Source organism: Dermacentor andersoni, chromosome 1 (assembly GCF_023375885.2).
Source record: "Dermacentor andersoni chromosome 1, qqDerAnde1_hic_scaffold, whole genome shotgun sequence".
NCBI classification, from domain to species: domain Eukaryota; kingdom Metazoa; phylum Arthropoda; class Arachnida; order Ixodida; family Ixodidae; genus Dermacentor; species Dermacentor andersoni.
In genome coordinates this window covers 391,142,183-391,167,006 of record NC_092814.1, presented here as the reverse complement: position 1 = coordinate 391,167,006, position 24,824 = coordinate 391,142,183, and the positions used below count along the sequence as shown (strand labels likewise).

General features: G+C 46.7%; 1 protein-coding gene across 1 annotated transcript in view; it reads right to left on the bottom strand.

The window, feature by feature from the left end:
* LOC126518733 (uncharacterized) overlaps positions 1-19,690 on the bottom strand; it is a 109,551-nt gene extending 89,861 nt beyond the window's left edge. The window contains exons 1-2 of the mRNA XM_050168502.2: positions 19,589-19,690; positions 6,811-6,883 (exon numbers count right to left, since the gene is read on the bottom strand). Of these exons, the coding sequence (XP_050024459.1) occupies positions 6,811-6,883; positions 19,589-19,670 (155 nt within the window). The 5' untranslated portion in view covers positions 19,671-19,690. The remainder of the gene's footprint in view (positions 1-6,810; positions 6,884-19,588) is intronic.
* Positions 19,691-24,824: the final 5,134 nt, after the last annotated feature.

The window sequence follows — 24,824 nt, the reverse complement described above, 5'->3', positions numbered from 1 at the left end:
CTATGTTGTCCTTGGTGTCAGTGTTTGTTGGCTTATGATACTTCTGTGTAGTCGTCTTTTTGAGCGCTGCTTTTCAATCACCATGCACCTTAACGAATTCGGCCTATCTGCCGCACTGGCGGAAGTTCCTTCTCCGTTCTCAGCCGGCCCTGGAGCTTCATTAAGGTCGCCGCAGTCGCCCGGAATGTCGCAGAATGATCAAGCTGCCGGTCCATGACAGTCGCATTTCAATGGGGGTAACATGCGAAAACACATGCGTACTTAGATTATGGTGCACGTTAAAAGGCCTCAGATGGTCCATATTTGCGGAGTCCCCCACTACCGCGTGCCTCATAAAGAGATCGTGGTTTTGGCACGTAAAAGCCTATCATTTAATTTGTAACGCTCAAACTGGCGCTTTTTATCAACTACCACGCTACTGGCAGATGAGGCCTAAGGTTTTCACACGTGGACTTGTTTGTCTTTTTCGGGTGAGCGCTTTTCACCATGTAAGAAATTTTATAGCTCAGCTCGGGCTGTCCCTGCATGAATCAGAAGTTTCTGGAATGCTATAGATCTGATGTCTGTTGTCGCCGAACCTTGTGTAATCTGATTTCATGTATGCGCGACACGAATAATTTAGAACTTACTGCCCCCGGAGCACGGACTTCTGCCTGATACAACCAGGAAGACCGTGGCCAGCTCAGCAACCACAATGAAAGCCCCAGCGTCTCCCATCGTGCTTCAACAACCCAGGGAGCCCCTTCCTTCCGTGGAGCTTCATCGGAGGATCCGGAAACCTGGCTCGAAACCTTCGAAAGGATCTCAACCTTCAACAACTGGAACTTTGAGGTTAAGCTACGCCATGAGTACTTCTCCTTGGAAATGCGGCGAGGACTTGGTTAGAGAACCGAGAGTCCGCCCTGACAACGTGGGACCTCATCCGCAACAACTTCGTGAGAACCATCTCGAGCTGAAAAGAAAGGGCCGAAGTTCTGATCTAAACCACAGGGAAACTACCCAATGAGCCCATCGCCATCTTCACGCAGATGACCCGTCTTTGGACAATGCCCAAGGAGAAAAAAGTCCGCTTCATGATGCAATGTGTAAAGCGAGAACTTTTCGCCGGACTAATCCGCAGTCCACCGAAGACCGCAGTTGAGTCGTTGACAGAGGCAACGACGATTGAGGAAACTCTGAATATCCGTACTACGCAATATAACCGACAAGTGCTCACACCGCAGTGCGGAACCCATTACTGGGCTCCAGTGGCCTTCAAGATGCCATCAGGGCCATTGTGCGCGAAGAACCGCGCCAGCCGTTTCCTAAGTCGTAACCCCAGTCACTGACATGGTCAACGACGAACTTCGACGGTCACTCGGCATTTAAGAAGTGCAATCCGAATCGCCACTTCCAGTGCCGGAAGCGATGACCTACGCCGCCGTCGCCTGCCCTCGAAGTTTCCCTCCGCGCCTACGCCAGGGCCCAGTAACCTCGCAATTCCCTCGACCACCGCCGCCGCTGCCAGCATGCCTACCTGTCGCACAGCGCAGCTACGCCTGGAAGACGGTCATTTGGCGAGCCCCCGGCCACCTCCCGCTCTGCCATCATTGCGCAGAAGCCGGCCATGTGTACCGCCGATGCCCATACCGCGACATGGCACTGAGTGGGTTGGCCGTAAACACGCCGGGTCCACAGCTTGGGGAGCGCCCATGTCACATTGTCCACTACCTCAACGCCACTGAGTGGAGTCCTCGACGACCGTCCCGTTGGCCATCACCAGGCCGCTACCTGTCGCGGCAACGCCGACCATACAATGGCCCAGCCCTGGGACACCCTGCGAGCCCCTATCCGCAAAACTAAAAGCAGCAATCGATGGAGGTGGGGTTGCTGTTCGTCGAACTGACGAAGATCTTGAGCCGCCGACAAAGAGGCCGAAAATCCTGTTTCGACGGCATATCAAGGGGACGCCGCCATCCCGACGGTCTGAAAGCAAAGAATACGCTGACGAAAGACCACCTGACGACGCCACGTACCAGCCACAGGTCAACGTAGCCTAAGCCTAAGACTCCGAGAATATGACATCACTGTAACCTACAAGTCCGGACGAAAGCACTCTGATGCCAATTGCCTATCACGCGCCCCCATTAACCCGCCGGCACAAGACGACAACGCCTTCCTTGGAATAATAAGTGCGGAACACTTCTCTGAACCGGAACGGCAAGACACGGAGCTGAAAATCCTCGTCTAGTATTTGGAAGGAAACACCGACGTTGTCCCTAGGGCATTTGAGCGAGGATTGTCTTCGTTCTTGCTTCAGAACAACCTATTCGTAAAGAAGAACTTCGCCCCAGTTTGTAGCAACTACCTGCTTTTTCCCTCAGCGCTGCGTCCAGAAGTACTACACGCCCTCCATGACGATCGCACTGCTGGACATGTCGGATTCTCCCGGACGCTATCGAGGACACAGGAAAGGTATTACAGGCTGCGCCCTACCGCCGACGTCACCCGTAACGTCAAGACATGCCGAGAGTGTCAGCGATGGAAGACCCCGACGGAGAAGGCCAGCAGGATTACTACAGCCGATGGAGCCGATTGACCATTTTAGCCGGTCGGGAAGGATTTGTTGTTGGATTTATTGGAACATATGGAAATAAGCGGATCGTCATGGCTATGGACTACCTCACCCGCTTCGCTGAAACGAAAGCTCTGCCGAAATGCAGCGCAGCCGGAGGGGTTATATCCTTTGTCGAGAACATCCTGTTGCAACATGGCGCCCCAGAAGTCCTCACCACCTATAGAGGAACGGCCTTTACAGTGGAGCTCACCCAAGCCATTCTGCAATACAATCAGACAAGTCAGAGGAGGAGAACTGCCTACCACCCGCAGACGAATGGCCTTACGGAGCGACTGACTAAGACCCTCGCCGATATGCTAGCAATGTACGTCGAGGTCGAACACAAGACCAGGGATGCTATCCTGCCATACCTAATTTTCTTAAACACGGCGGTGCAATAAACAACACAGATCACGCCGTTCAATCTGGCTTACGGCATGAATCCGACAACGACTCTCAATGCCATGGTGCCGCACGTCTCTGACGAAAAGAATATTGAAGTCGCCATCTATCTCAAGCGCGCCCAAGAAGCCCGACAGCTATCCCGCCTGCGGATGAAGAACGAGGAGAGGACCGACAGCCGACCCTACAACCTTCGACGACGCTACGTGGAGCACCACCCCGGCTACCGTGTTTGGGTTTAGACCCTAATACGCCGACGAGGACTTAGCGAGAAGCTTTTACGCGGCTATTTTGGATCTTACAATATCATCCGACGCATTGGCGCACTCGACTATAAGGTCCTGCCAGACGGCACTTCGCCATCACAGCGGTGCTGAAATAGTCTAGGTTGTGTGGCTTGAAGCGTTCTACCAGCGCTAATGAACTTTGGGAATTTACGTAGCTGATCTTTGTACTTTCTTTTTTGGATTGTGTTTCTTTGTACTTTGTTTCCTTGATAAATGTCCTTTTGTGTTTCGCTATCCTGTTATGTTTGTAGCATCCGGACGATTATTTTAGGGGGGGGGGTGGATTGACGCGTGGAGTTGTTTATCTTATCCGGTTGAGCTCTGTTCACCGTCTAAGGAATGTTATCGATCAGCGCGGGACGCACCTGCATGTATCCGAAGTTTCTGCATTATTATCGATTGTTCTATCCGATGTCTGTTGTCGCCAAACCTCGTGTAATCTGATTCCATGTATGCGCGACAAGACTGGTGTAGAACTTTCCAGAAGACACGCGGGCCCCAGCGATTACTTCGGAAGGTTCAATGGCTCGTGTATAAATGCCGACGCGCTTGACCGGCAGTTCAGATTTTCGACGATCGCCCTCTGTGTTCTTCGCTATCGCTGTTATTTGAGTGTAGCCTCCTTTTGAGAGCACAGGCTCACCCAATTAAACGCTAGTTTCGTGAACCAGAGTTTTGCTGCCTTCTTCACGGTCACTACTATGCGACAGTATTGTCAACAGTGACCAGCAGGATCAGCATCTGTTTGCTTGACTTCGCAGTAAAGGCATAGGCCGGGCATACCACCACCGGGCATTCGCTGTCTTGGTCTAGAGACAGTGCACGTTAGCCGGCAGAAGACATACTATGACCCGCTCATCTTGTCTGTTCCGTAAGTCGCCAGGCTCCCTTTCACATCGGGGTCCATTGTAATGAAGCAGACGCGCGTCGCGTTTGTGAGTGAACCGTGCTATGATTGCAAGACAGCTCGGGCTGTTCGCATCAGCTAGGCTGCTGCAATATTAATTATCACCTTTATTTAAATGTCATTACAGGCTGTTGTATGCGTTGTACCTTCTCAGTACTTTGGAATTTCAGTATGCATCTATACGTCCACATAAAATTCTTGATCCAATTGTTTCCTTTGTTTCGTGCTCCTTCAATATTTATGTTTATGCCAGTCTAGACATCTACAAGAGTGTGCTCCAGTTGTTTACATGCATAAACTTTGCGTGAGCCCATGAATAGCAGGAATGCCAAGGACTCAAAAGAAATGTTCGGTAATACACTATACATATTTCAACAGAATAAAATCTTCACCTTTACCGACCTTCACGCATCACCAGACCGTAGCTTCGGTTGGGGTTCTAAGACACTGAAATAATTCATTTTAAATTTGTTACTTACTGAAGCAAAAAACCCGCACGTGTTGTAATTCTGCGGGTGATTTGCAGCTACGTACTCCTACGTATTCGAGCTGGTTGGCGAGAGCAGAGATGTACTACGAAATATGGTCTCATTAGTGCCGTGAAGGTGCTCAGCATACATTCCTTTGTGTGTAGAATTGTTGCAATATTGCACTCAACGAGGCACCATCACCTCTAAAGTTCGGCTACACCCAAGCCGCCAACTTGCCTGTCACCTGCGGATCTATGGGCCGCGCATAGATCTAATTTAGATTTAGTTGGACATTGCAAACTATGCCTGCATGCGGAGGCGCTTTTTTTTAGCTGCACCAAATTTTTAAGGATTGCCCGTGGCCCACAGCACCATTTTAACTCTTGAGCTAAATAACTCAATGAAACGGCCACCACTTCTACGAGAAATCGAAATGCTTATTTCAATAATTACCGTTATTACACGGATATTCTTTTTTAATTACTTTGTGCCACATATTTCAATTGACGAATTGTAGCCAGTGAGTTCGTAAGCCATTATCACTTGGAACAAATCCTCATTATAGCCGAGTTTTCTGAAGATAAATGGCAATGCCCGACGACATTCACTGACGTACTAGATCATTTTGTACCTAACTGCATAAAACAGCGTTTTCATAAAAATACATGGAACAACAGTGTATTTTTACCGTATGTCTACGGCGAATGTCTCAGTATCGGTGCCACCCTTTGAATTCGTTCACAGTCGATGTACCTTTCACACTAACTAGTTGCAATTCGTAGATTTAAATATATGCCGCAAAGTTATTATTTATAATGTGAATTTGCGTAAATATATTATTTGTTCAAAGAGGCAATTTGATTTTTCGTAAAAGTAATGGCTGGCTCATCGAGCAATTTAGATCAAGCGTTACAATTTCGTAATCTTTCAAAATCTTTAATAATTTGGTGCCACTAAAAAGAACACTCTGTATTACTTGCACGCTGGAGACGTTTAATGCTGAAAGACAAACTTCCGAAAAAAAAAAAAAAAACCCAGCAAGCTTGCCAAGTGTCTTCAAGTAAAAGCGATCCGTGTGATTCTGCCATTTCATGTGATGGGCGAAATTATTGCGAAGTATTGAAGCTCTTCTACATGGGAGATAATAGACCCGCAGTAGCCGTATGGGCAAAAGGTAATGGCATGTTGTTCTTTGCTGCTGCCATTAAGAATGCCGCCATAACATTAGTTTGTTGCCACGGATTGCTGGAATCACAAATGAAAAAAGAAACGCCATTTAATAAGAGGTCGCCTATATTCTGGACTGGAAAATTCATACAATGGCGAACGCATATATATTCTCACTTTAATTTGCTCATTTTTGCGTAATAACGTTGCTAATAATGATCAGTTTCATGCCGCTTGTCTGGCTATCCATGTATGTAACCCCCTCACAAAAGCAGTAATATCGTTATTGGGAATGGCCTACCGAGTCGAAGAAGGTAATAAAATGTAGGCCTCAACGCGAGTAGAAGCGATAATTAGTCACCAAGTAGGTAAACACTAACCGAGCGGGTGAAATCAGTACCACTATAGTTGAAAGTTGACCACATTGCTCCGTAAACTGCACTATCACTGGAATCGACCAAATTGACCTTTTGGTTAAAAAAGGCGCGACAACCAAAGTCGTGCTGAAATGCGACATCGATGTGCACGTGCGTAAAAAAATTTGATATGAATAAAAGAAATAGAGGATTTTGAAAAAAAAAGTAATTTCTCGCAATAGAACGAAGAAAAAAATGCAAATAATGCAGAAATATTCAAATTTCAGTTCATATACCATGTAACGACCAACTTGTAATATTTTTCGCTGACCTTCGTTTACACGTTCTGTGTATTTTCCTGATCTTGATCTTGATGAACTTCATCGACTGCAGAGCAACAAAATACCCTTACTTTAATGGCTACGTGTTTCTTTATTGAAGGTACAGTACAGATGAAATAATTTCTTTTTTCTTCGCAACTAAGCTACCAATACTTCGTGATGAGTTATTCTTGTGGCTTAGCACACTCACTTTTGTTTAGGAACAAGGAATGCGGCAATAACAAAGGTAGCGAGCTGCAAATTAGTGGTCATGCTGGGGCATTTGTTTATGGGGGCGGCCTTACTTGCAAGCGAGGTCACAGGCTGTCTCGCAGTGGTCGTAGTGGCCGCTGTCCTTGGTTTCAGCGATACAGTCATCTGGAAAAAGACAAACAAGCAACAAAATGTATCTATTCCAGATAATAGTTTATCTGATAAGCCTATGTTGGCAGCTGCAAAATACGCATATCCCAGCATGTGCCGGGACATAAAAAAAATTCCGCTTCCAACACAACAGATGTTTAGTCTCGCTTTATTGACTTCGTTTCCGAAAACAGATTTTTCTTATAACGTGGTGTGATACACGCTCAAAAAATGAGCAAAAGTGAAAGGTGCATGACATACACAAGAGTACTAAACACAAAAGTTCACAGACGGTGAAATAACAAAAGAAGGCGCTAGAAAGCGCGAAGGCCGTTCCATGTACACACACATAAAAAAACAAGATCTTTATATAACGTCGTCAAGACTGAAATGTAGACGAGCTTGTGATATATGCACTAAGATATTGCACAAAATTGGACGACTTGTATGACATAGTCATGACAACTATAAAAAACGAAGACTCACTGGTAATGGCAAAAACAATGACATGCAAAATATCTAAACAATAGAATAAAATGCTAACATTTTTTGATTAAGAGCCATACCAAAAAAGAAAGCTTAGTTATAAATTTACACGAAAGTATATGAAATGCGTGACATGTTCATTACTGCTGAACAAATTGAAAAAAGACATGGCGGAACAAAAATAACATTGTACTAACAACTGAAATACACATTATCACATTATTTTGCACTTGGCCACAACTTGAGTAACGGTGGCAAGGGGAACAGAAGGTAGTCGGCTTTTGCAGCAGCACATAGAAAACATTCGCAGAAAGGCTTATTCCTGAATCAAAGACCAGGTAAAATAAGTCAACAACCGGACTTTTTTTTCCACCCGAATGCAATGCTTAGCAATAAAATTGCGTCACTTAAGGCACTAAGTCGTACCTACTGGGCACTCCTTTGTATAGTAAACACAAACCGCAAAAATCTACATGTAGGACACTTGCAATGCTAATGCTTTCCAGAAGAAAAAAAAAGCGTATCATGCCTACACATCAAGGTTGTTCGCGCGGTTTTCTCATCGGCGGTTACTGAGATAGTACACAAACACGAACAGTAACTTTTCAGCTGTTAGTACGTTTGTAGAACGTGACACACAGAAAAAGCACTGAGGGCGCTATGGAAGGCTGGGCAAGTTACTGAAGTTCCAGAATGAGACTTGGCACAGAAAAAGAGAAGTCATAGACCAGGTGACAATGAGGAGGAACATCTATTTGTCAGCTTTCGATACCGCGAAGAGGCAACTGTAGCACAATCAAGGCGCAACGACGTCCGGAGCCTCATGGAGCACACACATGGACAGGGCCGGACAGGGCTGTGTTCGTGTACATGCGCCTTCTGATGTCCTTGGGTCTCAGCGCTCACCTGTTGTCTTTAGGCACCCGGAACAACCTTGCAGGGCTTATTTTTGAGGTATTTGTGTACCACTACAGCGGTACGAGCGATACGAGTCGTGAAACGGGTGAAACATCGCGGAGCACAAGCACACAGCTACCGAGGACCACGAAACTGACGAAACTACCCACGCCGGACAACGCACAGCAGCGCACGCTTCCCGATAAGAGCAGATAACGAAACATGAAACGTCATGCAGCGGCCTGAGCTGACGCTCGGCCGGCGGGACCGCACGGCGTGCGCGCGGAGACACCCGAGGGTGAGAGAGTTGTGAGGGAGGAGCGAGGGAGGGCGATTCGAGAGAAGTGGGGTGGAAGGGCTCGGCCACCTGAATCGGCGCGCGTGCGCGCGGCGACCTACGAGGCCATGCAATGGAAACGGATTTTCGGGTTTGCCCAATACACAGATGGCACCAATTACCTCTGCCACCGGAACCGGGCAGTTTCACCGCACTGACGCCCCCGCACAGGCGCTATCCAAGCGCGCAACCTGAAGACCGTACCAACTTTGCTACGCACCGTCGAACAAGCTGCAGGCTACAAAACTAGCCGGCGGAGCATAGACTTCTGCCTGACACGACCAATAATATCGTGGCCAAGTCAACAACACTAATGGCAGCCCCATCATCGCCCGCCGAGGCGGCAACAGCCCAGGGAGCCACCGACCTTCCGTGGCCCAGCGTTTGAAGAGCCAGAAAACTAGCTCAAGACATACGACGGGGTCTCTGCATTCAGCAACTGTGACTCCAACGTCAAGCTACCCCATGCTTACTTCTGCTTGGAAGACGCCACCACGACATGGTTTGAGAATCACGAGTTCACCCTCACAGACCTGTTCCGCCGCGCCATCTTGAAGACTTTCATGAGCGTCATCCGCAAGGAGCGAGCTGAAGCGATACTGGAACTCAGTTCTCAACTCCCAAACGAGAAGACTGCGATCTACACGGAAGAAATGATCCGCCTCTTCCGCCGCGCCAACACGGATGTGTCTGAGGACAAGAAAATTTCCTTCCTGATGCGCGATGTGAGACAATAGCTTTTCGCCCGGTGGATTCGCAATCCACTCAAGACCACAGCCAAATATTTAGCGCTAGCCAAATGTGTACCCGGCAATACAACCGCCAAGTGCTTTCGCCGAAAGGCGAAATTCAACGACTAGCCTCCGCCGAGCTCAGAGAGACCATCAGAGCCGTTGTACGTGAACAATTGCGCAATATGTTCCCTTTTTCATTTTTTATTTTATTGTACCCTCAAGATCGAAGTATTACAGTGAGCAGTGGGTAAAAAACATACACAAGTAAATAAACAAAGCAGCAAGAAATGGTTAGTAATTACAGCAAATTTGATTAGTTAATTGTATGCGGGGGTGATGATGCCTTATAAGGCCGAACGAAACTTTGAGTTGTCCTTGAGAAGTGCGCCGGGAAGGTGGTTCCATTCCTGAGAGGTCCTAGGAATAAATGATTCGTTACAGGTTCTGCTGCGGCACTGAATGATTCCAACCTTATGGCTATGGTCAATGCGAGAGGTAATGTAGGTAGGAGATTATGTTAGATTATCGCGCAGATATGAATTGCGGAAATATAGTTTATGAAATAAAGCAAGGCGAAAGCACTTACGCCAGCTGAGAGAGGAGCAAGCAGCAAAAAGTTTTTCATGGCTGTTACGGTTGATGTGCGGCTGTAAATGCTATGAATGAAACGTGCGGCATTGTTTTTGATTAGTTCAAGTGACTGAATAAGGGTTTCGAGGTGCGGGTGCCAGATGAATGAGGCGTACTTCATTTTACTCCTAATAAGCGTTTCGTATAGGATTAATTTTAATGATGTAGGAGCAGAAGAAAAATTTCGGAGAAGTTAACCTAGCATGCGATTAGCATTGTTAATTACGTTGTCGATGTGCAATGACCAGGAAAGTGACGAGGTTATGTGGACGCCTAGGTATTTATAGGAGGTTACCACCTCCAGGGGAGTATCATTAAGGTAATAGTTAGGTGTAGGAATATTGCTGCGAGTTACACGCATACATTTACATTTAGTTACGTTAAGTTGCACTAACCATATGCCACACCAGCTAGAGATAGCGTTTATATCGTCTTGTAAGAATTTCTTATAAGATTTTTCCGAGATTTTGCGGAGGATAAGACAATCATCTGCGAAAAGGTAAATATTAAAACAAACGTAATGGGGTAAATCGTTAATGTAAATCAAGAAAAGAAGAGGGCCTATAACTGATCCTTGGGGCACACCAGAGTCTACAGGATTAGATGGGGACATATGATTTTTTGACACAATATACTGTGACTGATTAAGGACAAAATGCTCAAGCCATGCAAACAGGTGAGGATCAAGATAAAGTTTACTAAGCTTAAAAAGAAGCAATTTATGACACACTTTGTCACAGGCCTTGGAGAAATCAAAGAAAACAGTCTGCGAATGAACCATTGTCGAGAATAAGATGAAGGCTGTGAGTAAAAGAAAGAAGTTGGGTTTCAGAAGACAAGTTTTTTCGGAAACCATGTTGTGCTTTTGTAAAAAATGAATTATTGGGTAAGTACTTTGCTAAATGTGAGTAAAAAATATGTTCAAGAACCTTGCAAGGCATGCTTGTGAGGGAAATGGGGCGGTAGTTGAGGGGCGAATGTTTGCAACCGGACTTATGAACCACGTTCCGGATCACCTTCCCGACCTTCCAATCTGCAGGTAGCTGATGGGTATCTAAGGATTGCAGAAAAATTTTCGAACGCAGAACAGATGAATAAACAATAGTATTTTTCAGAAATTTTGCGTTAACCAAATCAGCACCAGGGCTTGATAACTTTAGACTTTTAATTACATTTTCGCCCCAAGAGTTTTAATGATAACAAAGTCCATAGGTGGGTAGTTGCAACACTCCAGAGTTGGAAGCACAGGGTTACTACAAAAGACAAAGTTACATATATCTTCATGTACCGGTGAACCATTGGAATCAATCAACGTGACGGAATTATCTTTGGAAAGGTTAATACCACGCCAAAACTTTTTAGGGTCATTCGCAAGCATTGTGGGTAGAGTGTGTACTTGGAATGCCTTTTTGGCAAGTTTTATAGCTTCTGTGTAAGTACTGTTCGCCTCCTTATAAGCATCTCATTTCGATGCCAGTGAAATGTTATTCGCTATTCGATACAGTCGTCTTTTTCGGTTGGAAAGCCTTTTTAACTAGGAATTGAACCAGGGTTTCTTAACATTGCAGGATATTACACTTGATGGAATCTTTCATACGAAAGAAACTGCGAAACCACTGGCAACTCATGGGGGACGCAGAAATAAATAACAAACTGCATGTGATAAAGCCACAGTTAGGTTCTTGGCCCTCCGCAACAAAATCACGGCGAACAGAAGTCCTATTCTGGCGTCTTAGAATAGGACACACATTTGGCAACCATCATTTTCTACTTATTGGAATTGAACCTGCAGCCTGTGGTAGATGCGGTGAGAGGCTGACCATCCTCCCTGCTGTTGGAGTGCCGGGAAGCCGAAGCGGAGGGAAGGAAGCATTTTCCTCTTGCATACCGTTATTACATCCCTCTTCACCCGGCTATGTTTCTTGGTAAGGAAGTGCTTTTTAACACCAAGGCAGTCCTAGGTTTCCTTAATGATGTTATATTACATGTTATAAGTCCAATAAATTCGTAGAGCGTCCTAGTTCCAGAGGATGCCGCTGCGATAACTGTCTTGCATAGCACATGCCTCCAGGCCCTTGTGTTTCAAGGGCTCTAAGGAGGCAGTAGTGCTCTAGGCAACTTTAGAATAAAATATATTCTATACATCGTATCATTCTTCTTAAATGCATCCTAATGTTCATAGTACACGCCACATGTCACAGCCATAATCTTATTTTACATACTTTACGCATTTTAGAGCAATTACCTTTAAGGCCTCTCTACAGCCACGTCACACCAACTTCATAGAGCTCATCACTACACTCATTACCACCGGCATGGCGCTTTTTGGCCATATTTGGCCCTTATACCATTAAACATCAAACATTCATTCATTGATGGAATAAACTTGTCGGTGAACTCCAAGGAGGTTGAAGAAAAACTCGTGAAGCTCAGTGGTGAAAGTGCATGGGTAGAATGGAGCGCGGTAGTAAACAACAAACGTTATTTTACGGTAACTGATATCAACGCACCCACACAACTTCCAGCTTACAGTGAATGTGGACTTGATGACATTGCAGGGATTTTGAAATAGCGAGTAGTACGCCTCCGCCTTTGCGATCAGTGCGATCGCAACAGATGATACCAAATCGAGACAAGTCAAAGATTTCACAATCTTGCACATGGGGTTGTAGCCACGTTTCCGTTAATGCAACAATACCAGCATTACAGGTATCGATGAGCGATTCAAGTTCCTCGCGTTTGCGAAACACCCTTCTAGCGTTTGCAACAAGCACGGAGGCTTGTGGTGTTAAACATATGCCATTGCCCTTTGCGCATTGCTATGTATTAGGATGATGACGGAGATTGTCAGGTGCGCTTACGTGATCTAGAACACCACTTTTAGCTCGCTTAACGCTGTCAATTGTTGGATCATACATGAAACATTGTTTATCAATGAAAAGCTTGTTACAACGTAGTTTAAATGAGGCGGAATTAGGCTGGTTTTTAACAAATTCGAGAAGCTTTTTTCGAGCGAGCCTTGTCGCAGGCGAGAAGTCCTCAGTTACTGACATTTTACTTCCTTTAAGCTGGCTGCGCGACGAAAGTATGCTGTCCTTAATATTGAAATCTGTTAGTTTCATTATAACCGGAAGACACTTCGTATTTGAAAAAGTCCCGATTCAATGTGCCCGTTGAACTGAGTTTTGTGGCAATGCATTTCCCATCGCTGACGACAGTTACTCCATATTTCTGACATAGCTTGACTCATGGGAGTCGGGTATGCCTTGAAAAACCAAGTTATTCCGCCTTGATTTGTCTTCCAATTCGTCTAAGCGCGAGACTATGGTGCCCTGCTGCTTTTTCAACCGTTCAGCACTCTCTTGAAGTATGGCGATATATGTCGCGCTATAACACGGCGTCATCTTTGCTGCACCACCATCCATACACAACTGCAATGGTACCAGTTAAAGGCGATCCGACGCGACCACGGAGACATACCCACTTAGCTACTAAATGAGCCAGAAGGCTGCAGCTACCTTGAGTAAATACTGGCCGCCATACAAATGGCGCACCCCTTGTAGCTCCATAACACGGCGTCATCGTTGCTGTACCACCATCCATACACAACTGCACTGGCACCAGCTCAAGCCGACCGAATGCTACCGCGGGGGATACACACGCTGAGCTACGTTATGGGTCGGAAGTTGCAGCGGCCATGCATTAATACTGGTCGCTTAGAAATTGTGCACCGGTTCTTTCTCCATAACACGGCGTCATCGTTGCTGCACCACCATCCATACACAAGCCCACCGGCCCCAGCTGAAGCCGACGAGACGCTACCGCGGGGGACACGCCCTCTTAGCTTCTAAATGGACCAGGAGAGTGCAGCTCCCTTGCATAAATACTGCTCCGCTTAGAAATAGTGCACTCGTTGCAAATCCAGCACATGGCGTCATCGTAGGTGCACACCCATCCACACAAAACTGCAGCGGCACCAGTTAGAAACGACCCGAGGCTACCACGGGGGACACACCCACTTAGCTACTAAATGAGCCGGAAGGTTGCAGCTGCCTTGAGTAAATACTGTTCCAATACAAATAACGCACCAGTTGTAGCTCCGTAACACGGCGTCATCGTTGCTGTAACACCATCGATACAAAACTGTACTGACAGCCTCTGAAGCCGTCCAGACGCTGCCGCGGGGGCACGCCCACTTAGCTACTGAATGGCCCGGACGATTGCAGCGGCCTAGCGTAAATACTAGTCCCCATAGAAATAGTGCACCCATTGTAGCTCCGTAACACGGCGTCATCGTTCTTGCACCACGATCCACACTCAACTGCACCGGCTGCAGCTGACGCCGACCAGTCGGTACCAGGGAGGACACGCACACTAAGCTAATATATGGGCCGGAAGTTTGCTGTTGCGTAGGGTAAGTACTGGTCCCCATAGAAATAGTTCACCGATTGTAGCTCCATAACAAGGCGTCATCGTTGTTGTACCACGACCCATACAGAACTCCACCGGCACCAGCTGAAACCGAACAGACACTACCACGGTGTACGCACTCACTAAGCTACTAACTGAGCCGGAAAATTGCAGCTGCTTTGAGTAACTACTGGTCCCCGTAGAAATAGTGCACCCTTTGTAAGTCTATAACTGGGCGTCGTCGTTGCTGCACCATTATTCATATACAACTTCCCCAGCACCAGCTGAAGCCGTCCAGACGCTACCTAATACGCTACTAGATGGGTCGGAAGTTCGCAGCCGCCTTGCATAAATACTGGCCCCAAAATAAATAGTGTGCCGGCTGTAGCTAAATAACACGGCGTCATCATTGCTGTACCACCATCAATGCAGAACTGCACCGGCAACAGCTAAAGCCGACAAGACGCTACAGCGGGGGACGCGCCCAATTAGTACTAAGTGGGCCGGAAGATTGCAGCTGCCTTTCGTGAATACTGGTCCCCACAGAAATAGTGCACCAGCTGTAGTTCCATAACACGGCATCATCATTGCTGTGCCATCATCCATACACAAGCCCACCGGCCGCAGCTGAAGCCGACGAGACGCTACCGCGGGGGACACGCCCACTTAGCTACTTAATGGGCCGGAAGTTCGCAGCCGCAATGCGTATATGCTGCTCTGCATAGAAATAAGCACCGATTGCTGCTCCATAACACGGCGTATTCGTTGCTGCACCACCATCCATACAAAACTGCACCGGCACCAACTGAAGCCCACGAGACGCTACCACGGGCGACGCGCCCAGTTACTACTAAATGGGCCGGAATATTGCAGCAGCCTTTCGTGAATACTGGTTCCCATAGAAATAGCGCAGCTGTTGTAGCTCCATAACACAGCGTCATCGTTGCTGTACCACCATCCATACACAACTGCACCGCCACCAGCTGAAACTGACCAGACGCTACCATGGGGGAGCGTCCAATTAGCTACTAAATGGGCTGGAAGGTTGCAGCTGCCTTGTGTAGATACTAGTCCCGCCCCCATATATATATATATATATATATATATATATATATATAATGCAATCGTTGTAGCTCCATAGCACGGCGTCATCGTTCCTGCACCACCACCCATGCACAACGGCACCGGCTCCTCGTGTAAGCGACCAGGCGGTACCGTGGGGGACACGCGCACTTAGCCACTAAATAGGTCGGAAATTTGCAGCTGTCTTGGGTAAATACTGGTCCCTATAAAAATAGTGCAGCCGTTTTAATACCATGGCACGGCGTCATCTTTGCTGCACCACAGAACCACTGGTCCTGATGAACCACGGTTTCTGATGTGAGACATCGTTGGACGGTCCGATAAGCTGCTTCACAGCCAGGTACAGGTAAAGGGTGTGGTCGTGGTCAGAAGTTCGTGAAGACGACCTGTGATAGTAGCGAAATCACGCAGACACCGGCGGAAGTACAACGCTAATCTGAGAAAGCTGCGAAGGTCTTTAGATGTGGCTGGTTTTGGTAAATGAAGTACAGCAGCGACTTTTTCGAGATCAGGCTCAATGCCGTGCTTGCTGACGACCTGACCTAATACTTTGATGCTGTGGCTCGAAAATCGACCCTTGTTAGTGTTGAGCTGGAGACCGGCCTTGTCTAGACTCGTGAAAACGCCGTCTAAATGTCCCGGATACTGGGAGAAGCTGGACTAAAAATGACAATGTCGCACAGGTAACAAAGGCAGGTTTTCCATTTCGGGCCGCGCAGTATCGTATTGATCATTTCTTCAAATGCGGCTGGTACATTGCCCAGCCCAAAAGGCGTCACATTGAATTCGAAAGGGGCGTTAGGTGTTGCAAACGACGTGTTCTCGTTCTCGAGCTCATGGACCGCGATCTCCCCGTAGCTAGAGCACAAGTCGAGGTTCGAAAATTATTCGGAATCCTTAAGGTACCCAAAGTATCGTCAATACGAGGCATTGGATAGACATACTTACCGGTAATGTTGTTTAGTGCTCCATAATCGACGCAAAAGCGTACCCAGTCGGTCTTTTTTTAACTAGGACGACTAGAGAAGACCAAGGGCTCGCGGAAGGCCATATACCGTTCCGCGCGAGCATGCACTTGACTTGGTCTTCGATAACACTGCGTTCATAAGCCGATACACGGTAAGGGCGGTGGCGAATGACGCGGGATCCATCTGTCTCGATGAGATTAGCAGCCACCGTTGTTCACCCCAAGCCATCCAAACAAACGTCCAAACAAGTACCCTGTAACGTAAAACTATTCCGATTTGTTTTTATTCCAATCTCCTGACGTCAAATTTACGCAACCACCAACACAAGCATAGGGCGGTCACCCGCAGCGTTGTTTGATAAGCCCAATGTAACGCACTCTTCATTTTAGGAGGTCACTTCTTTCGCTTTAAAACGAATAGCATTGCCTACATTGAGCATATTTGCTGAGCGAATTGGCTGGCAAGAGGCGAGAAGCACGCTAAAGTTGAGAGGGATTTCATGGGGCCGAGCCAGAACAACGAAAGTAGATAACCGGCTGAAGAGGGTGGTGCGGGCGTCTGTGATTGATCCGCCTCCCCTTACTTAAGCTGTGGTGGATGGTCGAGAACCGCGGCGGTGTGCAACGGAACGTTAAAAATTCCGCCAGAACGGATGCTCAAACATTGACGGCATTGATATGTTCCATCTTTCTTGAGAGCAAAAGGCTGCAAGCCCTGCTTTTGGAGCTGGTTCAGATCATGATAACATCTGTGTTCATTGAACTCTAATACATCTATTTTTCCGGATGCTTACTAGCTGCCTTTGTTTCCCCCATGGCATTTTTCCTCTATGTCTCCCTTTGCCTTTCTCCCTCTATTCATATTATTTTGGATATTTGGTACTCGCCATCTGCACTGATCAAGCCCATCGTGGCGGGGCATACCCTGTGTCACATGGCATTAACTGCACGCTTCACCTCCATTACCTCTCCTTCCCTTGCTCCCCCTCTTCCCTGCTCTCCGTCTTTGTTGCCCTCACTGGCTATGACTGATCCCGCTTTGTGGTCTTGAAACACAACTAAACAAGCTTTGCACATTCTATGCCGTTGCACTTGGTGCTCGCACTTTATGCGTTTGCAGGCCCGTGATTCGCGTTTCCGACCGGTTCCCTTGACCCTGCTGCCACGAGACTGTCCACGGAAGAAAATGGAATTGAGCACGGGCACCGTTGCCTTCCTCTTCTGATGGAACTGGCTTTCTTCATCCTGACTACAATGAAGTAAAAACGCGGAATCAACATGAACGCAGATCCCTGCCATAGCCGGCCTAGCTTTCTATTTAGCCTACACGAGTTGGAAGCTAGGTAACTCAGCAGTGCTGTTCTGCCCTGCTCTACATATTTTACAATTTCTCTTTCTCGAATCACTGGTTTCAGCTCCGATCATTTTTTTCTACATAAATTTGCTTACGGTACTAAATTTCTTTTGGGTCGTTCGTAAAGACAACCCCTTTAGTTTTATATTTGATTGACCTTCCATGCCCGTTTACCCGTTACGGTGGTGCGTGCTTACTCCCCCAATTTTTTTCCTCTCTCACCAGGGAAAAAACTAGGCATGAAAAGGCGAACAAACAGGCACCGAGGACGGTGCACGTGGGACATTTGTCAAGGACGCTATTTCTTCATTAATCATCGCCCGCAAATTGGGAGGAGGAGCGCGCAGAGACGCAGTGGCTGTGTTCGCGGAAAGCATGGCAGCGAAGGTACTCTCTCACAACGATGAGGATGAGCGCTCCCAATTCGTCATTGTCTATAAGACGAGCGTCGTAGGAGGCGCGTGGAAGACGAATAGAGGAGAGCGTGGCAAGGCGCTGGCAAGTCGTGATAATATCACGAACTATAATAGGGCTTTGAACGGTAAGACGGTTTAAGGCAACGGAGTTGAGGCCCTTCAGGATATTGCAGATACGGTCCTCTTCTTACATGTCGACGGCAGAGAGCCAGGGCGTCTTCATGTAAGAGGTGTAAGATGCATCGGCTCCCTGAATGAGGGTAGCGAGCTTCTGTTTGGCTACCTCGGATCGCCCAGCAGACGTGCCGAAGATAAGACGCAGCTGCTCAGTAAATGTGGACTAATCAGGAAAGCCGTGTTCGGGGTTGAAGAACCACATTTTAGCGATTTTCGTAAGGTAGAAAGCAACATTACGGAGCATGTGTGCCTCGTCCTAATGGTTGTAAGGATTCACGCTGTCGTAATGGCCAAGCCAGTCTTCCACTTCTTCGCCGCAAAGACCACACAAAACCTGAGAATCGCGGTGCGGTGCATTGACAGACTAAGTAGTCCCAGCAGGTTGAGCAGGGGTGGGTACAGAAGTGGAAGCGTCGGTTGGTGTCATGAGTGTTCATGGCGAGCACAATCGGCGACCAGAACGGATCTCCAGGGGTGACCGGTAGAGCTCGAGGACGTGAGAAGCAGCGCATGCTCTGCCACTTGTAAGACGACGCCTGGTACGAAGAAGACAGAACCCTTGTATTGCAACGCAGCCGCGCGAGCCAGTCAGTCAGTACCAACCAGAGAAAACGATTAATATGATTATGAAAGGATGGGTGTATACAGATGAAGACGATAATCACCTACACAGTTTGCGCTCCCAATATATATATATATATATATATATATATGTATTCACCACGTGGCGTACGACCTACCATTACCTCCACCACGTGCCCGGCGCCCTACACGTCACACTCCTAATGTTCAAGCATTAGCAGCAGTTCATTATCGAAAAGTCATAAAGACGGCAATGTGACGCACGCGTCAGCCCTACGCTTCATGTCATAGGCCCCCATTACCTCTCTCTCAGTGCTTCCTTTGCCTCTGCCGATACTATGCGCACTTGTTTGCATGGCATTCGCGCTTCCCTATTGTTTCGAATTGTAGCATCATCGCTATAGTGACGTGTCTTGGCTCCGCGCCAAAGTGAATTCTTGTTTTCTTTTATTCTGCGACGTGGTTTTCCCAAACAAACTGTCTAGCTAAAGGCAGCATTCTTGCTTGCCTGTGTCACCGACGTCGTGTAATTAAATGTGCGTGTTTACGCAACAACACCATTGTTTCCTTGTCAGCGCACTGAAATTAGGCTTCGAGTATTTAAGTTCGCGTATTCGGTCAGCACCGCGGCATCATAACGTACTTACTCATTTGAGTGAGCGAGCATATCTTGGTGGTGAAGGAAGGTGAGAGCTCTCGGGTGTAGAAAGCGCAGCCGCATTTCTGCATCTCCACCTCGATGAGGCACTTTTGAAAACACACCTGCGGCAGTGAGAGAGCAAGAAAGTACTGACAGTTGAGGCCACACGTATTCCAGCAATGATGTGAGGAAATAAATGAGAATAAGAATCCAAAACGAAGTTAACACCCTCAGGCACAAGTAGGTCTGTTGAAATAATGATGACAACCCGATAAAGTCTACTTTGAATGCGCGCTGCCTTACAACTCAGGAAGGGTAATATATACCAGAGAAACATACACCTATTACATTAAGAGATCTCGTAAAATAGTTCAACAAGAACTTTACAATCTAGCAAACATTGCTCAGAACTTCAAAACTGCCTTGCTGATCTTGATTTATTGGCATCCGCTTTGAAAGGGGGTGGTGACGAATAGTTTCCTATAGCCTGTTTGAGTTACTCAAGTATGCTATACATGCTTTTCATTCGTGCATTTTCGTATAAATATCTTTAATCTATTTTGCTTTCCTCGAAACTTCTTTATATACCTTGTACAGCACCGCTATCTGTGCCCGTAAGAGATCCGGTTGTATCAATCTCAACCCTGCATTTTTACAGCGACGCTTAACACTTTCATCGCTCGATTCACTTGTCGTGTCCATGTGCAAAAGTAACCTCTCTCCTGGGCCTATCCAGGATGTAGTGCAATCGTAGGCTAAAAGTGAAGCGAAAAGTGTGCATATTCTTTCGAATAACACTTACAGCATCCAAAATAGGTCGTTTCAATGCAGCAAAGAATAAACTACGTTTCGTGTCAACATGATGAATGATAAGGTGGTCATTCACAAGAGGAAGCACAGAATAATTGATAACGACATCCGCTTGTGAGCGGGGGCGTGATGTCACTACACATGTAAAATATAATGTGCAGGTTTGTGATAGCGAAGTTTGAAACCCAGGGCCTGACGCCAGTACATGTATTATATATATATATATATATATATATATATATATATATATATATATATATATATATATATATATATATATAATGTAAAGCGGGCCTGCCTATCAAGACATTGCATTTGTGTTGTGACACTGTTATGGGAATGCCACGCACAGTGAGAACTCCTGAAGATCAGTGTGCATACGAGTAGCGGCGAAGGGGACCAAGACGACAGAGTAAACAACGGCGTCATGCTCATGCCACGGATGAACATCGTGTCCAGGACGCTCAGCGCAAGCGCCAAGCGCGGCAGGAGGATGATGATGAATGTCGTGAAGCCGAAAGAGCTCATTCGCTTGAAGGGTGTAAATTCTAACTTTAAGAATAAAGTCCCCGACGTAGAATTTTAATTTAGTTGCTCCGCGTGGGATTAACTGTGGTTCCAGTTTAAGTGTACTTGTTTTGTCTCTGGTATACTCTTTGTAGGGGCGCGAACTAGTGGCGCCAGCCAAGTCGCAGGCCGTCAAACCTTCTTTGGTAAAAGTTAGGTGTAGTGCCAGTGAATGTTGCCATGTGAATAATCGCAAGCCCCGTAGCAGTGCGTAATCGTTCTAGGTGTCGTTTACAGCTTCGTTGTTCGGCCACTTTTGCAGAGTCGATTAGAGCCCAAGTTTCTTCCACAAATTCTCTAAACGTCTTTTGCTTATCTCGATTGCTAACCGGTTGATCCTTCCGCCCTCGGTAGCGCCTTCTTATTGAGTGCGAGCGCCACCAATGGGCTTCGTTTGTTTTTGCATGCGCAGTTGGATCACAGGGCGCTCCTCTGTCTCGGGAGCGAACGCCTATCTCGCAGGGGCATGCGCAGGATAGGAGGCATGCGGTGCATTTACGTCCAGCATTACTTTGTCGCCGACGTTGGCGATCGTATTAGAAGTAAAAAGACTACTTTGAGACCGGCACAATGCGAGGCCCTCTAACGTGAAACTGTTCCAACATGTTATAATTCCAATCTCCTGACGTCCAGTTTGCGTAACCGCCGAGGCAAGCACTGGGCGGCGACCCGCCGGGTTGTCTGAAGAGACCAGTCAAACGCTCTCCTCTTTTATGGGATGTCCATTTTGTTTGCTTTAAAAACTAATAACATTGCCTACACTGAGCGCTTGATTTATCTAATTGGCTGAAAAAAGGCAAGGATCACCCTTAAGTGTAGAGGGATTCGTTGGGGCCGATCCATGGATCGGCCCCAACGAATACCTCTTTTAGTGCACTGCAGTGCACTAAAAATCGATAAACGGATGAAGAGGCTGGTGCCAGCGTTTAAAATTGGTCCGCTATCCCTTATTCGCGTGCGGTGGCTCGTCGAAAATCGCGGCGGCCTTTGACGGAAGGTAAGGAATACTGCTGAAACAGATTCTCAGCAAAGAAGATTTGGCAGAGCGAGGTCGTAAACGGGCCGAAAGTGCTCGAAAACGTTGCACGGCCACGCAAAAAGTTTTATTGTCGGCAAATAGACGCATGCGCTCCGGCAGGTGCTAGTAGCCAGTGCCTGAGCGTTCGGCGGCAGCCATCTCTGATTCCTTTCCGCACGGGGCAGCCTGTGACTATTCAGAAAGAAATTCAGTTTTTTTCGGCATATTAATGCATCCTTAACGAGTACACGTAACTTTGAAGCGGTGAGGCAGGTGAAGCGGGTGCAGCCCTAAAACTGTTGACGAATAGCCGACGTCTAATGGAAAAAAAGGTGTCGAATGAGAAATAACTTTTTTTGTTTTGTTCGGTCAATTCATGCATAATCAGTGTATACACGTCATATCAGATGAGGAGCTATCGCGGTTTTTGTGACGTCACGTGACAGACAGGCGAAATAGGGGTGGTATAAAACAGCTTGTGATCAATCGCGGAGGGCTGATTGCAGAATTGGAATAGAAATGTTTGGAATTGTTTTACGTTATAGCGCCCTCGCATGGCACGCGTGAGTCTTCACGGATTATGCAGTCGATTCAGAGGCACCAGGTTTGTTTGGTCACTTTTAAGCGCATTGTAAAAAAAAGGTTACGCCTAAATAACAGTGCACACGATCCTATTTGCCATCCTCGTCGCGCTATGCAACCAATCTCAAGTCGCCGCGCCCTTCGACAAATTTGTGAGAAACATCAACGTTAAGACGCCCAGGCTTTCATTTCCTTGAGGAACTTAGCCGTTTAGCAATCAGTGACACGTGTTACATATTTAACAGCAAATCGAATACGGATTGCTGATGACGGCATAGTAGAAATACCTCACAAAATGGAGACGACTACCACGGCATGATGTAAAAATATAACCACTTGCGCAATAACAGTTCCCCGTGTATTATATTCTTCTGGATGTTTCTCTCACTGAACACAGGAAACTACGCCGAGTCTCATCCACCGTGGTGACTTTATGGCTTTAGCGTTGCACTACTTAGCCAGAGAAAATGGAATAAAATCCCGCATATCCAGCTTTTTTCTACACGAGGGTTCAGTTCGCGTGAGTTCCACCACATGGCGTCCTGATCTCAAGCTTTTCAAACTTCCCGCGGTGACGCGGTGATGACGCCAACAAAACAGAAATAAAATAATTAAAAGCTATGCCTGCGCAACGAACTTCGCAACAATGCTTGTCCCGCCAGCGTTATCAGTGTTCGTGATAAAGCGTAGCCGCTCGTCGCCTGAAAATTACTTATCATCCCAAGAGCATTTAGTCGCGACGACCGATGATCGATTCTGGGCTTTTGGTAGGGTTCTTTTTTTTCTTTTTGATGCTACGGAGTAAACAAGCTCGGGTAACCGGCAGATGCACTCCGCGGCAGCCTTTCTTCAGTCGGCACACATTTTGAACGTCCGAATATGGCACATCGTCTACGAAAGATACCGTCGTGGACGGCTTTTGCTTTTGACCTATCCAGTTCGTTAAGATGCCCACAAATATTTCCCTAGGGACTTTGCTATTCGCACTTATGGGCCACCGCAGCCGCTAAATATCGAGATGTGCTAAATATTAAGATAGTTACATGAATATGTTGGTTTTGCACATTGAGACAAAATGCATGACACAAGAATTGAGCAAACTGTCTCAGTGTCGTCGTCCGTTAGCATGCTATGGCCGAAGGTGCTCGCAATATTACGGCTAATTTACTGGCCACTGGGCCAGGTACACCTTTGGGTATACAATATATAGTACTTGCAGTTAGTTCCCTACGAAGTCTCCTGTCACTGTTATCCACGTGCGTGAACGAAGAACGCTATTTAAAATTATTGTGCAGTAATAAATGCGGGATTTGTCTGTTCTCCATATTGCCTACCATGTCGCCGTTCCACCTATATAATTGAGCCGCGATGTAGGCTACCAGATATATAATGCCATAAAGGCTACCTACATACTCAAAGACCTCGCGCACAACTCCTGACACTTAGTTGTATTCAAAAATTGTGGGACTGCCAAGGGCATCCTTAAAGAATGCTCAATAATAAATTGTGGGGTATTACGTGTCGAAACCATGATCTGATTATGAGGCACACCGTAGTGGGGGACTCCGTAATAATTTGGACGACCTGGGGTTCTCTAACGTGCGCCTAAACCTAAGTAAACGGGTTTTCTCGCATTTAACACCCATCAAAATACGGCTGCCATGGCTGGGATTCAATTTCGCGACCTCATGATTAGTAGCCGAATCCCATAGCCACTAAGCAACTACGGTGGATAGGGAATGCTGCCATTTTGAGGAAGGTGACAGTCGGCATGTGAGGCAATTTGTTCCCATCCTCATTTCCCCAGAATCGGTACTAGCCGTCGAAGAATGATACCATAGAGTGCACTGTATTTAATGTGATGCATTCCATGTCCAATATTTCAGACCGATGTCCAATTTTCAGTGGTTTCACCTTTCACAAAATGGCCGCATTTTGTTGGCCTCTGTTCATATTTTGGAGGATTTTTAATAGACGTTAAAAGCATAGCACAGCCCCCTGACCACGCTGCTCAAAAAGTAATGTTATTTTCATGAGGTCTTGTGCAAGCTTCTGCCGTCTTGCCGTTCAGCAACATTTGATTTCTCTGTCACTTGTACCCCATTTTGACGACTACGATCCCACGGAAGTTGGCAATGATGTAATTGTCATTTCATTCTCACTGTCAACCTAAACTCTCTTGACATCAGTACAGTTAATGAATGCTAATTTCTTGGAATAATTCTTGACTCAAACTTAAAATTTACGAAGGATATCGCCTATTTGA